This window comes from Brassica oleracea, chromosome C9 (genome assembly GCF_000695525.1).
Source record: "Brassica oleracea var. oleracea cultivar TO1000 chromosome C9, BOL, whole genome shotgun sequence".
Taxonomy (NCBI): domain Eukaryota; kingdom Viridiplantae; phylum Streptophyta; class Magnoliopsida; order Brassicales; family Brassicaceae; genus Brassica; species Brassica oleracea.
In genome coordinates this window covers 3,288,427-3,303,900 of record NC_027756.1, presented here as the reverse complement: position 1 = coordinate 3,303,900, position 15,474 = coordinate 3,288,427, and the positions used below count along the sequence as shown (strand labels likewise).

General features: G+C 36.7%; 3 protein-coding genes across 5 annotated transcripts; 2 read left to right on the top strand and 1 right to left on the bottom strand.

The window, feature by feature from the left end:
- Window positions 1–56: 56 nt before the first annotated feature.
- Window positions 57–5,932, top strand: LOC106318792 (protein EFR3 homolog cmp44E-like). The gene is made up of 18 exons (XM_013756927.1): window positions 57–237; window positions 614–755; window positions 910–984; window positions 1,074–1,189; window positions 1,256–1,370; window positions 1,437–1,565; window positions 1,646–1,893; window positions 1,974–2,170; window positions 2,654–3,090; window positions 3,641–4,009; window positions 4,087–4,236; window positions 4,319–4,397; window positions 4,462–4,586; window positions 4,664–4,855; window positions 4,922–5,056; window positions 5,136–5,261; window positions 5,346–5,540; window positions 5,623–5,932. Exons 2-18 carry the CDS (start codon window positions 621–623, stop codon window positions 5,746–5,748), a joined length of 2,949 nt encoding a protein of 982 aa, XP_013612381.1. The 5' UTR covers window positions 57–237; window positions 614–620; the 3' UTR covers window positions 5,749–5,932.
- A 2,584-nt stretch (window positions 5,933–8,516) lies between these two features.
- LOC106314122 (lon protease homolog 1, mitochondrial) lies at window positions 8,517–10,610 on the top strand. The gene is given in 5 exon segments (XM_013752056.1): window positions 8,517–8,761; window positions 8,763–8,914; window positions 8,970–9,028; window positions 10,099–10,339; window positions 10,384–10,610. Coding segments are annotated over 5 exon segments (924 nt in total).
- A 120-nt stretch (window positions 10,611–10,730) lies between these two features.
- On the bottom strand, window positions 10,731–14,820 carry LOC106318646. Of its 3 annotated transcripts, none has more exons than XM_013756714.1 (6): window positions 14,449–14,820; window positions 14,018–14,187; window positions 13,545–13,597; window positions 11,932–13,437; window positions 11,671–11,785; window positions 10,731–11,539 (listed from the first exon to the last, which is right to left on the bottom strand). In XM_013756714.1, exons 2-6 carry the CDS (start codon window positions 14,124–14,126, stop codon window positions 10,869–10,871), a joined length of 2,454 nt encoding a protein of 817 aa, XP_013612168.1. In that variant the 5' UTR covers window positions 14,127–14,187; window positions 14,449–14,820; the 3' UTR covers window positions 10,731–10,868. The 3 variants fall into 3 exon arrangements, with proteins under 3 accessions (XP_013612168.1, XP_013612170.1, XP_013612169.1); XM_013756716.1 differs by having other exon boundaries at window positions 13,545–13,594; XM_013756715.1 differs by having other exon boundaries at window positions 14,018–14,151.
- Between the last annotated feature and the right edge of the window lie 654 nt (window positions 14,821–15,474).

Below are 15,474 nucleotides of genomic sequence, written 5' to 3'. Positions count from 1 at the left end.
TCTGCTTTTTTCCAAGTGAAAAAAGGAAATAACATTAAAATCTGTGACAATCTCACGTGCTTTCTCCTTCTCTCTCCTCTGTAATCGAAGTTTTGGATTCCACATCCACGCGCCTTTTCCCCTCTCTCTCTCTTCCCATTCACTTTCTAGATTAATCAAATCTTCAAATCTTTGTCTTTGAAACCAGTTTGCAGTTTCACTTCGCCCTTTCTCCAGATCCGTTCCCCACGAAGCTCTGTATGTGTCTCCAAATTCCTTATCTTTTCTGTTTCTTCCATGATCTCTCGTAATCCTATATAACCTTTGGAAACTAAGCTTAGAATCATTAGTCTCCAAACGCATTGTCCTTGTTTCTTTCTTCACATTCCTTTAGGGTTTTTGCTGATTTTGCACCTCTGACAATTTTTACCCTTTTTTTATGTTTTAAATTTTTGAATTTTGAATTTATGCAATGAGTGGTCTCTAGTTTCTAAATTTTATAGAAAGTTTGATTCTTTTTAATTTCTCCTTGAACAGTGATTTAGTTTAGCTTAGCTACTTTGTGTAGTCTAGGGTAACCTTTTGTCCTGTATTAACACCACTTTCTTCTTCTTGTTCTTCTGAGTGTTTGCAGATAAAAAATGGGGTTCATCTCGAGGAATGTTTTTCCAGCGTGCGAGACAATGTGCGTTTGCTGCCCTGCTCTCAGGCCTAGATCTAAACATCCCGCCAAGCGTTACAAGAAACTGCTCGGTGAGATCTTCCCTAAATCCCCTGTAAGTGTCTCCTTGTGAGCTTCTATATCTTGGTGTCTTTCAGTCTTAAGTTATATTTGTTCAACTGTAACAACTTATAATGCATAAGTTTTGTCTGATGTGAGTTTTGGTTTGTGAATTTGTAACAATTGTTAATTGATTTTTTTTTCTGTAGGATGGTGCACCAAATGAGAGAAAGATTGTTAAATTGTGTGAGTATGCTGCCAAAAACCCAATCCGTATCCCTAAGGTATAGTTTTGTTTTTTTTTTTAAATGATTCTTACTAAATAGTTGGTGTGTAAGTTTATCATATTGTGTGTGTTTGTGGTTTGTCACAGATTGCTAAGATTCTTGAGGAGAGGTGTTACAAGGACCTTAGATCTGAGCAAATGAAGTTCATCAATATCGTCACTGAGGCTTACAACAAGATGCTTTGCCACTGCAAAGATCAAATGTAAGGCAAAATCATAGCAACATTCTTTAACTTTTCACTAACATGTGTGTGTTTCTTCCTTTGAAGGGCTTATTTCGCTACAAGTTTGCTGAATGTGGTTACAGAGCTACTTGAGAATTCAAAGGAGGACACACCAACCATTCTTGGATGCCAAACACTGACAAGGTTCATTTACAGTCAGGTAAAAATCTTAATTCTAGTGTCGCTTTGTGTGAAGTATCTCTCACTCTTCATCTGGTATGAATAGGTTGATGGAACCTACACGCACAGCATTGAGAAATTCGCGCTTAAAGTTTGCTCATTGGCTCGTGAACAAGGCGACGAGCATCAGAAGCAGTGTCTGAGAGCATCTGGCCTGCAATGCCTTTCAGCCATGGTAACTACAACAGCCAATCTCACTTTATGTCCCGTTTTATCTGTTGTTTTTTTTCTTTCTTATGTTTGTTTCTTCTCCAGGTGTGGTTTATGGGAGAGTTCTCACACATCTTCGCTGCTTTTGATGAGATTGTACACGCCATTCTTGATAACTACGAGGCCAACATGATCGTTCAGACAAATGAAGACAGAGAAGAGCAAAACTGTAACTGGGTTAACGAAGTGATCAGATGTGAAGGACGAGGAACAGGAGTCAGCGGTTGTAATAGTCCTAGCTACATGGTTGTCAGACCAAGAACTGCAAGAAAAGATCCGACTCTGTTGACTAAGTAACTTAACTGAATCCTTCTAATATTTGCTTCTCAGTGCCCTTATTTGAAAACTTACTTAATTTTTTTATTGTTTTCAGAGAAGAGACTGAGATGCCTAAAGTGTGGGCACAGATTTGTCTCCAGAGGATGGTTGATCTGGCTAAAGAAAGCACAACTCTGCGGCTAATCTTGGATCCCATGTTCAGCTATTTCAACTCTAGACGCCAGTGGACTCCTCCAAACGGTCTGGCCATGATAGTTCTCTCTGATGCAACATATATGATGGAAACCTCTGGTATCTACTTCATCTCTCTCTCTCGTGTTCCGTTAGAACATAGTATTTTTTTTTGTCTATACATGCATGCAGTGTTCTAAAAATCTGTCTAGGCAGCGTCTAGGAGCTCGGCAATTATAACCGAAACAATTTTTAATAAATCCTATTTCTGTGATTCTAAATCGGTTTAAATTGGTCTAAACCGATCTAAATTAGTCTAAATCTGTTTAGTCAACCAATAATGTTAATGCAAATCCATAATTTTGTCTAAAATTTTTCATATATCTAATTTTTATAATTCATCAAATAATTTTGTAATTAGACATAAACAATCTAAAATATTTAATATAAATATATATTAATAATTAATGCATAGGTTTTGCATAACCCCGAATAGTCCGCATAGTCACTAGTCTTCTACAAAATGCCTTGGTACTGCCTAGCGTTTCTTGAAAACTGCATGTATGTGTGTACTCACAGTTATGTTTCTTTTTCTTATACTAGGGAGTCAGCAGTTGGTGTTATCAACTGTTGTACGTCATCTTGACAATAAGCATGTTGCCAATGATCCTGAACTCAAGGCATACATCATACAAGTCGCTGGCTGTCTAGGGAAGCTGATCAGGACCAGCTCCTATCTCAGGGACATCAGTTTTGTCAATGACTTGTGTCGGCATCTGAGGAAAAGCTTCCAGGCAACATCGAGATCAGTTGGAGAAGAGGAACTCAACTTGAACGTGATGCTTCAAAACTCTATTGAAGATTGTCTGCGAGAGATAGCCAAAGGAATTGGAAATGCACAACCGTTGTTTGATATGATGGCTGTTTTAGTCGAAGGGCTTCCTTCTTCAGGAGTTGTGTCACGTGCAGCTGTTGGATCACTGTTGATTCTCGCTCATGCAATGTCTTCAGCTTTGTCACCATCTATGCGTTCACAACAGGTGAGCTATAACTTTGTGTTTACTCTCAGTGTCTAACATGGTCCTGGGCATATTATCCGTAACCCGAAATCCAAGCAAAAAAATGAAACTGAAACCGGACCAAAATTTACAAAAACCCGATATTTTCCTAAACCTGAAACAGAACCTAAAACCAAACACAGGAACCTGAATATTTGAAATATAATAAAATACTAATTATTTTTAATATAGATATATAATATAAATTATAAATAAAAGATAGCCAAAAATACGAATGAACCAAATATTTTTTTTTCAGGTTTAACTCAGGTTTTATTTGGTTTTCCGGTTTTTTTTTGGCTTGAAACCCGAATTGTTTCTAATTTGGTTCAACTTCAAGTTTTATAAAAAAATAGAAACCCGTCCCGAACCGGATCCTATCGGAAAATGTCTGGTTCCTAAGTGAGTCCTAAACACACAACCGGAATAACCTGAAATTCTAACTGACTTGAACTGAAAACCCAAATATGCCCAGCACTAGTCTAACATTATCTTTACAGGCTATTTAATCCTTTTTTCTATTTTCATACAGGTTTTCCCAGACACACTTCTTGATGCGCTTCTTAAAGCAATGCTGCATCCAAACGTGGAAACTCGCGTGGGAGCGCATGAGATATTCTCTGTGATTCTCTTGCCGAGTTCTGGTCAGTCTCAGGCTGGACTTGCATCAGTGAGAGCTTCTGGTTATCTCAACGAGTCCAAGAATTTGAGAAGTGATAAAACCTCTGCGTTCACATCCATCGCTGCTCGATTAGACAAGCTCAGAAAGGAGAAGGACGGCGTCAAGATTGAGAAGAATGGTTATAATGAGGATCTTAAGAACTACAAATCTTCCCCAAACTTTCACAAGTTGAACTCCATGATTGATAGGACTGCTGGTGGTGTCAGTCTAGCTGATATGGTAAACATTTTTATTTATGTTGTGTGCTAATGAACACCATTTTTTATGCAATAGTCTAATACTATCTGGTGATGCAGTTACCATCAATGATGAAGTTTACTGAAGATCAAATGGGACAGTTGTTGTCTGCATTTTGGACACAAGCAACTCTTGCTGATAATTTGCCTTCAAACATTGAAGCTATTGCTCATTCTTTGAGTTTGGTGCTTCTCTCCTTGAGACTAAAGGTCTCACCTCTTCTGTCTCTCTTAATGTGTCTACACTTTGGTGATGCTTTACTTAACCCTCTCATGATCATTTTAACTGCAGAACCCTGATGATGGGCTTGTTGTTAGAGCCTTTCAGCATCTCTTCTCACTGAGGAACCTTTCTTTGGACCTTAACAACGGTACTTATTTGATTACACTCTCTTAATCTGATCAAACGCTTAAAAAAATGTTCTTTATTGCCAGGCTCATTACCAACGGTTTGCAAGCGGTTGATCCTTGCTTTATCCACAAGTACTCTTATGTTTGCTGCCAAAATATATCAAATTCCTCATATCTGCAAGATATTGAAGAGTCAACTTCCTGGTGATGTGAGTTCTCAGTGTGTTGTTTCATCTTTCCATGGAGGTTGTTGTGTATAACTTGATTATGTGCTTAAAATTTTCAGGTGGATCCTTATCTCTTCATTGGCGATGACTTGCAACTCCACGTTAAACCACAGGCAAGTATGAACGATTTTGGGTCATCAAGTGATAGCCAGATGGCTACTTCGATGCTCTTTGAGATGAGAAGTAAAGTAGAACTCTCCAACACTATCATAACCGATGTTGTGGCAAAGAACCTATCTAAGGCTTCAAAGGTGAAGCTTCTAATGTTATTTGTTTCTCAGTGAATAATAGCTCTAAAGTCTGTACTTCTTGTTCAGCTCCAAGAAGCTGATGTACAGATGCAACTCTCTGAGCCATTCACACCTGATGATGCTTTTATGTTTGGGTCACGGCTTATCTCTGAGCCTGGACCAAACCAAAGCATCTCTAAGGAATCACTGTCCTTTGATGAGGTATAAACTATTCTCTCAAGATCCAGATTGGGTTTATCTTTGGGACATTGATATAATATATAGTTTCTTTTGTTTACAGGACATACCTGCAGGTTCAGTGGTTGAGGACGAAGTGACGAGTGAACTCTCTTGTCGTTTTCAGCCAAGAGGGTCTCCTTCATCATCTACTCCTCAAGTTATCAGCATTGGCCAGCTTATGGAATCTGTAAGCGTAGTCAGCATTAAACATAAGTTAGTTACTGGTTGATGTGTCATTCTTATGATTGGTTAAATGATTTTGTTTGTCTAGGCGCTTGAGGTGGCTGGTCAAGTGGTTGTGTCATCTGTCTCCACTTCTCCACTTCCTTACGACACAATGACAAACCGCTGCGAAACCTTTGGGACTGGGACAAGACAGAAGCTCTCAAGGTGGCTGGCTACCGAGAACCGCCAGGTGAATGGCCTCTACAGAAACTCATCAGAGGAGTCATCTGCACTTGAAAAGGTACGTAAGAGCTACTTCAGGTCTTGCTACACTTAATCTGTGCTCGTCTTTACTAATACTGAGGGAGGTTGAAACTTTACAGGTAACTGAAGATGGGAGCATATATGGGAGAGAATGTGGTGTGTTTCAGGATACGTGGTCCATGATGAGTCTGCCACCAGCTAGTCCCTTTGACAATTTCCTCAAAGCAGCAGGAGCCGGAAGATGATTCTGTTAACTCAATGATATCAAGTCTCATGTAGAAAAAGTAGTACGGAGTGTGTAGTGTGTAATCTTATCCTTGTTATTGGGTTTGTACTCTGTAGTCAGCTAACTATCTAGGCTAAGTACGATGCTTCAGACACAGCTTGTAATGATTTAGAATCTGTTGTTGTTAAAACCATTTGTCTTCTTGTGTGAAAAGACTACTCAATTCGAAATCTTCTAGACTATAACGTAAAGCTGGAAGCTTTTAACTTAGGCTTGGGATTTTGAACTAAACCCGCCGGGCCAAACCGAAATTTTGGTTAGGTCAGTTAGAAATTAGATTTGATTCGATAGGTTTTCTTCAAAATTTTGGTTAAAAATTTGGTTTAATTCGATATGAAAGATTTTGTTAAAAAAAATTGGTTTTCAATTTGGTTCGACAATTGGTTAATTTGATTTTCTTCTCTAAAAGAAATATTATACCCAAACCATACCTAAAACTCAAATGAAACTAACCGAACAAACCATGAAAGGATTTCAAGAAACATAGATCCAAGGTTCCTTCCGATAGTTACTATGTATAAAAATTGAGTGAAATAATGTTTGTAATCTAGTTTACTTATGTATCCACTGCATACTAGTATACAAATATCCTCTCCCAAATACTTTACTTTTAATAGAGAACCATAAAATGCTATATTTCCAAATTTTCTAGTTATTTTTTAACGACATATTCGATCAAATCTCTTAAAAATATTTCATGAAACACTTGTGAATGACTAGAGTAAAATTTCCACTTTTTGTTAATATTCCTTAATGCCACACACATAATTTGCAAATTTTGCCAAATTCTTAAAAACGCCAAATTTTTTCAAGAGATTTAGAAAATTTCATTTTGTTGAAATTTTTAGAATTTATTAACTTTTCATTATTATCCTTTTCATATTTCAAATAAATTTAACCATATATATATAAGCTTAGTTCTATCTTGAACCTAGAAAAAGAAAGTTAGAAAGAACAAGTTTTAGTTCTTTATTTATTATACCAGTATTGGTTTTGATAATAAAGATGAAGAAAATGAGAAACTAGCGAATGGAGAGTCTTTTAATGGTTTTTGACATTGGAGTAGAACAAAACAAAATCATCCCTCTCACACTCTCTCTTCTTGTTTTAGTTTTTTACCTCTCGGGGGAAAACTTGTACACTTTATTTCAGCTAAAGTGTCTAATGAAAAGAAGATAAAACTGAATCCATATGTTGTGAAGGACATAGATGGATACACTTACCTTCATTTGGACTTGAAGGGGCACCAAATGGTTTCAGCTTCATATCTAGTAGATATCTACCGAAGAGCTTTGTGTCTTGCAAATAAAGATGTAATATTTCTCTTGTATTTGACATTCGAAAACAGACATTTTCCCTTGTAAAAGCAATGTTGAAAACTGCAAGAAACCATGAGACTGAACTCTATTTACAGTTAGAAAGGAGAAAATATCTTGCACACACTGCTTTCAAGTCCATGACCATAGATTTGTTTCGCTATATACCATTTTAATAATTGATTCTTCTTATGTTTGATAATTGATATTTACACTTTTTTTGAGAAGAGACCCTCGTTCTAAATGCAAGACCAAGTCTTTTGGATGAGCGAGATGAGAAGAAAGATTTGTCTTTGGTTTGGAGCGTCCATGAGATACTATGAAGTTATCTGCAATTTGTTAGACCGATCAACGAAAAATGTTTTTGTATGTAACCATGATGAATCATATCATCTCTATGTGGGAGTAGAAAGTAGTCATATGGACGTTGTTAGAAAGATTCTAAAACGCTGTCAATTTCAACGCACATGCTCAACAAAAAATGTCAGAATATTCTTCATGATGCAGCTAATATCTGCAAATTTAAAATTCTTTCAAATACAATTACCATGAAATCTACCAAAACTTGTATGGCACAAATATTTAGTAGAATTAGTAGAGATACTTTATAGTTAGTTAATATATTAAAAATTAATTAATCTACTTAATCTACAAATGTTTTATCTCTACAAATGTTAATCTACAAATGCTTTAATCTCTAAAAAGTAAATTATTAAAACTAAAACAAAGTATTTCTACAAATGTTTTATTCTCTAAAAATTAAAGTAGCTCTACAAATGTTTTCAGCCGTTTAAAAAGTATCTCTAAAAAGTAAAGAAAGGGAAAATATTAATTAGAGTCGAATGATTAAAACATTTATTTTATTTTCTAATTTTTTTTGGTAAAGGAAGGAAAAATGGCTTCTCTCCCTTCTTAGTTAGTTTAAGTAGATTAAGTACATTAACTAATTTTTAATTGAGATACTAAATAGTTTAAGTAGATTAAGTAGATTAATTAACTAAAAAGTATCTCTATTAATTTATTTCAAACATTGGTTATAATTCGAGTCGAAATGATAAGCCTATGCTCAAAATATATTTGGGAAACTTTTAAGCGATATTTGAGCGATTTCTAACAAAAAAAAAAGGATAAATAAGTTGAACTTTTCTTTGCTCGAAAAGAGAGTCTCTCTCTACATTTTGATCATCTTTACTCGATTTGGTAAGTCTATCCCCTCCCTCTCATGTACCTGTTTTGTGACTTTTTAAAACACAATTGGTGGGAACTGATTTTGTGTCTCTTTTTTTTCTTGTAACAAGTTGTGATTTGGTTTAGGTTTGAGATGGAAAGTTTTGAAGAAGGTCGAGATATAATTGAGGCACAGAGGTTAGCAGATGTTCTTCATAATCAAGGGAAACTTTGATGCGTCCTTATGAATCTAATAAACAAAGTCCCACGCAACCTTCTCCCACGAGGTTTTCTTGAACATGGGACACCAGTCACGCCACCTATGCTAGAAGTTGAGTTTGCGCCAGAGTTTCTTATCAATCTCAGAGTTTCAGATCTTTTCAACCTCCCTGGTGAAACCGTGCTGATGACTCCAGAGATCTCTAGCAAAGTGAGTGAGGGGACCAAAGAGTGGCTGGAGAAACTGAAAAGTCATGAAACACCACTTGCACATGCATGAATAACGACCAAGGAAATTCCATTCTTCATCTTGCTGCTACCTGGAATGATCTTAAACTGGTGAAGAGCATTCTCTCTGAATGTCCATACCTTTTATTGGAGCCACACTTAAAGGAGCAGCTTCTAATTCATGTGACGACACATGTTGGTCATTTAGCTGTTATTAAGGTTCTTGTTGCTGCATTAACTTTTATTTCAGCTAAAATATCTGATGAAGAGAGGAGAAGACTGAATCTATATGCTGTGAAGGACAAAAATGTATATGAGTCATTGTCCATTCGGCCATCCATACCATGAGAGGAGAGGGGTTGAATCTTTTGTTATATAATATATTTTTGCATAGAGACCTCACTCTTTCTCAATATATTTGGTACTAAAGGTTCTTTTCTCCTTTAGCCTGTAATGTGTTATCATATTAGAATCATGTACTCCTTCCATTTTTTTCATTTGTTTCAGCATATTAAAAAGATTTTATTATAACTACATTATTTTAAGATTTATCGATTTTCAATTAAACCAAATTAAATAATATTTCTTTAAATTTACCATTTATTTTCTTTAAATTTATAATTTATCATTGATTCACTATTTTTTAAAACATTTATTTTATATAATTAAAAAGAGCATGTACGTTGATAAAACATTGTTGGGTTGTAATCAATGTTTTTAAAACCGGACCAGAAGATGAACCTTATATTTATTTGAGTCGTGGTTCGATATAGTTTAACCGGATCAAACCTGGTTCAATAATCTGGTTCAATATTTTTTAAATATATAAATTTAAAAGTAAAGATAATAAATATGATACATAATAAAATATAAGTAATTATCAAATATAAATTATTTTTTTGTTCATATGGTTGGTTTATAGATTTTTGATAGTTTTAATAGTCTATCAAAAAAAATTTAAAATTCTAAATCATTTGATTAGGTATGAACAAGCAAATCCACTAGAAGAAAATGAGTGCATTGCCATGAATTTACCACCAACATTTTGCGGCAAAATAAATAGTGCCACGTAACATTGTAACAGTATTTTTGGTAAAAACAATTTGTAACAATTTTGTGGCAGTATTTGACACAAAATATAGTTTCTGGCAATGTGTGGAAATTTTTGCAACAAATTATCACAAAAAATTTCAACACAATATTTGCCACGGTTTTCAACGAAGTATTCCACAACTAAATTTGTGGCAAAATATGGCATGTTTGACATAATTTAAATGGTAAATCTTAGATATTTCTGAGAACATAGCCACAACTATGTTTAATGCAATCTGTGGCAAAACTGAGCATCAACATGATATTGTTTTATTTTTCATTGCCAGCTTGGGAGAAGCCATGCTAGTGATCCAGCCAGTGCTTTGTTGGAGCTTCTGGATCCTGAGCAAAATGCAAATTTTCTGGACACTATTCTCTTGACGTGGAAGAATAAAGGAAGATGCTCAAACAAGAAGATAGCGGTTGAAAAGGTTATGAATGATGAATCAAACATTGCAGAGTATGTTGCCAAACCTGTGTTCCGTGCAGAAAAGATCTATGAGCCCACACCGGTAGGAGTTGTGATGGGTCCTAGCTTGGACAATCAATGGGTGGTTCAACATTGTTCATAGAGACAACTGTTGTGGAGGAAGGTGAACTGAATATAAAGGGTCACCTCGGTGATGTGATGAAAGAAAGCACACAAATTGCTCACACTGTCGCCAGAAAGATCTTGCTAGAGAAAGAACCAGCGAATCTGTTCTTTGCAAACTCCAAGCTTCATCTCCATGTTCCTGCAGGAGCCACACCCAAAGATGGTCCAAGTGCAGGATGCACCATGATTACATCATTGCCATGAATAAACCTGTTAAAGAAGATCTTGCAACGACCGGAGAAGTCACTTTAACAAAATTCTTCCTATTGGTTCTTTGTTTTTCTTCATCCTTTTTCCTCTTGAAGAAGATTGATTCTGTAACACTTTCTTAATCATTATAATAGTTTATTTGCATTTCATCTGATCTTTAAAAGGATTTACCCATGTAGACAATACAGAACAAATCGAAAAGAACTGTTGAAAAATATATAAGGAATGCTCAGAGACGCAGACCATGAGCTTCTAGAATGCTGAGAGAAGATCAGACTCAACCAAAGCAGAAACTAACCCATGTCCTTGGCTTCTATAATGTTTCTCTTTGAACACTGAGACAAGATCATTAACTAAATCATCAACCAACGTAGAGACTATCACTCCTTCAATGTCAACACCTTCTTCATATCTCTCTCTCTCGAAATCAAGCCAACACCCTTCCAAACTGCTCATCTCTTTGTCAACAAGCTCGTCCATCATCATCTCCCTCATCTTCTTCAACCCGTGAACCTCTCTGTTGAGTTCTTCAGCTAACCAATCTCTACGTTCAAACAGAATCCCTTCTTTCCCCAATATCCCTCTGCAGGTACCCCTAAACATCTGCTCGCATTTAAGTGCTAAGGAGTTATTGACAAAATCGAACACTGTCCTTCTCCTGAGCTTGGCTGCTGTTGCTTCTCCACGACCCTCCATTTCATCAAAGAGGCTAGCAGGTAATATGTCAGCAGCCATTCCCAAAGCGAACTCTTTCACCATCAGTTGGTCAGAACTGAGGATCTCAGATATGTACTCAAGCTCCCAGTCCAGCCTTTCTTCGTCTTCTGAATAAGCCAGTGTTATTACAGACTCTGAGAGTTCTGAGTCTTCTTGTGCTGATGAAACCCATGTGAATTCTTGATCTGGTGAGGACTGTTTAATCCCTGTAAAGCGTTTAGAAAAGTAAAATTAGCTGCAATCAAGCTTCCTTTTAGTTCTACTGCCTACATCCTATTCAATGCAAACAGTGTCTTAAAGATTTAAGTTTTGCAGGAAGAATGTGGACTTCACAAACCATGTTCTGTGGTCTGTCTACAATCTGAGAAGCCCTTGCTGCAGGAGCTTCTGAGATCATCAGCTTCTGTCACAGTGCTAATGCTGCTAACTTCCTGCTCTTCTGCTTGTATCATCTTTTTCAGAATAAACAAAACATTACCAGTTAGAAAGCCTTAAACAATGTAAAGAGACTAAAACTATAGAATGCTAAATATGACAAGCAAGAAACTGCTTATAGATTAGATACTTGGTCTCTTAGCTGGATCAGGAGACAACTAACCTGGAATTTTTGTTTGTCATAGAATGAAGTGCAGTCAGAAACAGATTCACTCTCGGACAAAACTCTATCCAGACCGTTTTGTGTCGACTTGTCATACTCTGATGAAGATGAAACCATCCCACCGTTCACCCCATCTTTTGCACTGAAGCGTGAAGACTCTTCTTGATTCAAGCTACAGCTGGAAGACTCAAGCTTACAAGTCAGCTCTCTGAGCTTTTTCTCTAACAGAACATTTAAAGAATCACCACCAAACATATCGAAACTAACTGCAGAGTCCGTCTCCTGGTCAATTCCTCGAGTGGAAGATAGTGAATCAGATGATAAGCCTTTGATGGGAGACGAGAACGTGAATGAGATCACATCCATTTCCTTTTTCCCATCATCTTTGCCTGTGTTATCAATGGTGATGTTACATTTTATCACGTTTTCATTCCTTTTGATCCGTTTATCACTGGAGATTCCAGTTTCTTGCTTTTTGCTCCTGGGAAGAGTCTTCTTGCGAGATAAAGATAAAGAAGTGTTCTTTCCCGCCAGTGCCGTTGTTGAACCTTGCTGCTTTGACAGTGGGACCTTGTTCACAACTTTGTTAACTACATTGCTGCTTTTTTGGTTTGAAGCAGATGTTACTGAGCGTTGGTTCTGTTTCTGGTAGTTCTGCTTAAGCGCACTCTTTCCTCTGAGACCATTCTGGCTTTTGACTATACCATTTTTAGCTTCCGCTTTCTCCTTTTGGCTTGTTCTGCTGACGCTTAAGGGCGTTGTGCTGGTCTTTGATACAGAAGGTAACTTCACTTTTCTCTTCAACCCATCAGAACTGTTGTTCCCCATAGACTTACTAATACTAGCTGATGGTGTTGTGACTGATGATGCTGATGCTCTCTTCTCGTTGTGCTTTCGGTTTGACACTTTCTGCGCAGCTTCTAGTTTCTCTCTTAAATCTTGAATCCTCATAGGAACCGAAGAAGGAGAGTTAGACGGTGGCGAAAACCGCGTTCTAGCAGCCATCCTAGGACTTGGCTCAATCATTCTCGAAGCTGCTTCCATTACATACACAGGGTTCCTGGATGGGACAAAGCCAGGACTCCTGATGGGAGACAAGAGTCTATTGTTGGTGACGCAGATCGGTTTGGCCGACCTGGGAGGAAAAGTTTCAGTCTGGAACCTCTCAATGGGTCTGTTGCGTCCTTCACTCGTTCTTGAATCCAAATGTTCCCAAGATACTCCTCCATCATAGTCACTACGGAGATTTACATAGCCAAGATTCTCATACGCATTCCATTTGCCTGTGTTCCTTGAAGGTCTGAGGAAGAATGGATCAAGATCGGGGTTAAACCGAGGCTCTTGGACATTTGGTACTGGTAAAGACTCTAAACCCATGAGCCTCGCAACCACACTTGGGGCTCTTGTTCCCTGCCCTTCCTCATCACTGGTAACAGAAGATGCACAACAGCTTGACTCACTTCTTGGGTTGTAACTCAAATTCTTGCTAACCTCATCAACCTCAATCTGTACAAAAGATTCACATCAAACATCCACTAGACTAACACGAAACATAAATAAAGAAGACCAAAGCCATTTGACATAAGCAAGGTAATAGTGTTGAGAAAACTCACGAGAGAAAGACTAGAGAGGTTTTGAGCATTCTGTTTTGTCTGCTTTGGTTCTTCTGATACAAAAACAAGAAGAGGATGAAACAGACTAGTTATATATTCACTCACATCATTATGAATCCAAGAACAAGAACAACATTGTCTTTAACCAATGCTCAAGAAATCGCTAGGCGGTGATTATGCGCGCTTTATAGGAGATTATTGTTTAGGCAGGTGCCTATACCGATTTTTTTAATGCATAGACCGACTATTTAAATGCCTAGACCGATTTTTTAGAAAATCATTTTAGAAAAATCATTTTGTTTAGGTCTTTAGAACACTAACTTTAACCATATAATCAAATCCTTCGAACGAGAAGTACATTGGTCTTTAAACTAGACATATCTACATGATGCCAGAGAGAGTATCACAAGAACTGAGCGAAACATTTCTTAACTAGCTGTGACCATCACCAAAGGCAATACTTTAAGACACACCTGAGAGTTCCGAGCTGCCAGAAGAGAAGAGCTTCTTCCGTGACTTTCCAGGCCAATCAAATAGATTCAAGAACCCTCCTCTGGATCGTTTCCTCTCAACAACTTCCATTTTTTTTTTTTAATTATTCTTCCATCTACAATGCAACAAAATGGGATCTTGAATTGAGAAACTGTAGTAGACAAACCAAAAAAAAACGGCTTAAAGATTGGTATAAATAAAAACATCAATAATTGACACAACTATTAATCTGAAGCAAATGGAGATTAAGACAGGTTTAATCTAAAAGTGGACACCACAGGATAATACAGAACGTAGCTGTGAAGACAAGACAACTCGAATAAAGATTAGACACATAGATAAATACAAAAAAAAAAAAAAGACTTGAACTTTTTACAGGAATCAATCAGATCAGAACGTGAACCGCTTTTACCTATTGGTTAACTTGAGTTGAGATGCCAAAGACCTAAGCTTTCGATAATGGGCTCATTCCAAATTGGGATCTTGTGAAGGTTACAAGCAATTTCACTCACTTGAACCAAAGCAATTGAGAATTGAAATCGAAAAGGGAGTCAGAAGAAAGAGAAAGGAGAGGTTTTTTGAGAGATGGGTCAGATCAGTAAAGGTTAAAAATGAGAGTAAAGATTTGGGATTTGGGACCAATGGAGAGTGAAGAAGCAGAGCAGAGAACTTGAAGAAGAAGAAGAAGAAGAAAACAGATACTATACAGTGTGGATTGATGTGACGAGAGAGAGAGAGAGAGAGAGAGAGAGAGAGCTGCGTTTTGAATTTTCCACTCTCTCACTTCCCCCACCACACCTCTGTAAATTAAATTAAATTGAATTTTGACCAAATAATAAATAAATTGAATTAAATGTTTATATCCTTTTTTATTTTTATTTTATAATTTCTTGTGTCGAATTTATTGTTTACAGCTTTCAGTAAAATGTGGATTTCTTCAAGTATTAAATTTTATAAAAAAAAAATGGATTACGGATCATAAAACAAAGTTGCAGTCCAATTAGCCGAATGCCTGAATCAGTAGCGTATTGCAATAGTTTATAGAAAATGACATATCTTCTTTTCAGTTATAGAAACATGCAAAAACTTTATAGTAAACAGTGCTGCAGAGGTCTAATAATATGCCAAATCGTAATAGTTTATTTTCCATTGTTTTTGGGAGCCACAAAATTGGTTTTCGGACTCCACTTTCTTATATTTTACTAATATGCTAATCGTATTCCAATTTTCATATATTTTACTAATATGCTAATCGTATTCCAATTTTTCAACTTTGTCAAAAAAAACAGAGTTATTTCAACATCTTGGTGACTTTATATATTTGTAGAAATCGTAATCAATGCAGTCCAAATTGTCACCATTTGGAAATCTCTGTCGACCACCATTTAGTATTTCTTCTGTTTGTGTCGAACACGTTTGTGTACAGTTATTAGAGCTT

Coding starts and splice junctions, on each gene's coding strand:
- LOC106318646 (XM_013756714.1), bottom strand. CDS start 14,126: ATGGAAGTTGTTGAGAGGAAACGATCCAGAGGAGGGTTCTTGAATCTA. Junction 13,598..14,017: donor TGGCAGCTCGGAACTCTCAG/GTGTGTCTTAAA, acceptor TTTTTGTATCAG/AAGAACCAAAGCAGACAAAA. Junction 11,786..11,931: donor ATGACAAACAAAAATTCCAG/GTTAGTTGTCTC, acceptor ATTCTGAAAAAG/ATGATACAAGCAGAAGAGCA.
- LOC106318792 (XM_013756927.1), top strand. CDS start 621: ATGGGGTTCATCTCGAGGAATGTTTTTCCAGCGTGCGAGACAATGTGC. Junction 1,566..1,645: donor TGCAATGCCTTTCAGCCATG/GTAACTACAACA, acceptor TTTCTTCTCCAG/GTGTGGTTTATGGGAGAGTT. Junction 4,237..4,318: donor TTCTCTCCTTGAGACTAAAG/GTCTCACCTCTT, acceptor TTTTAACTGCAG/AACCCTGATGATGGGCTTGT.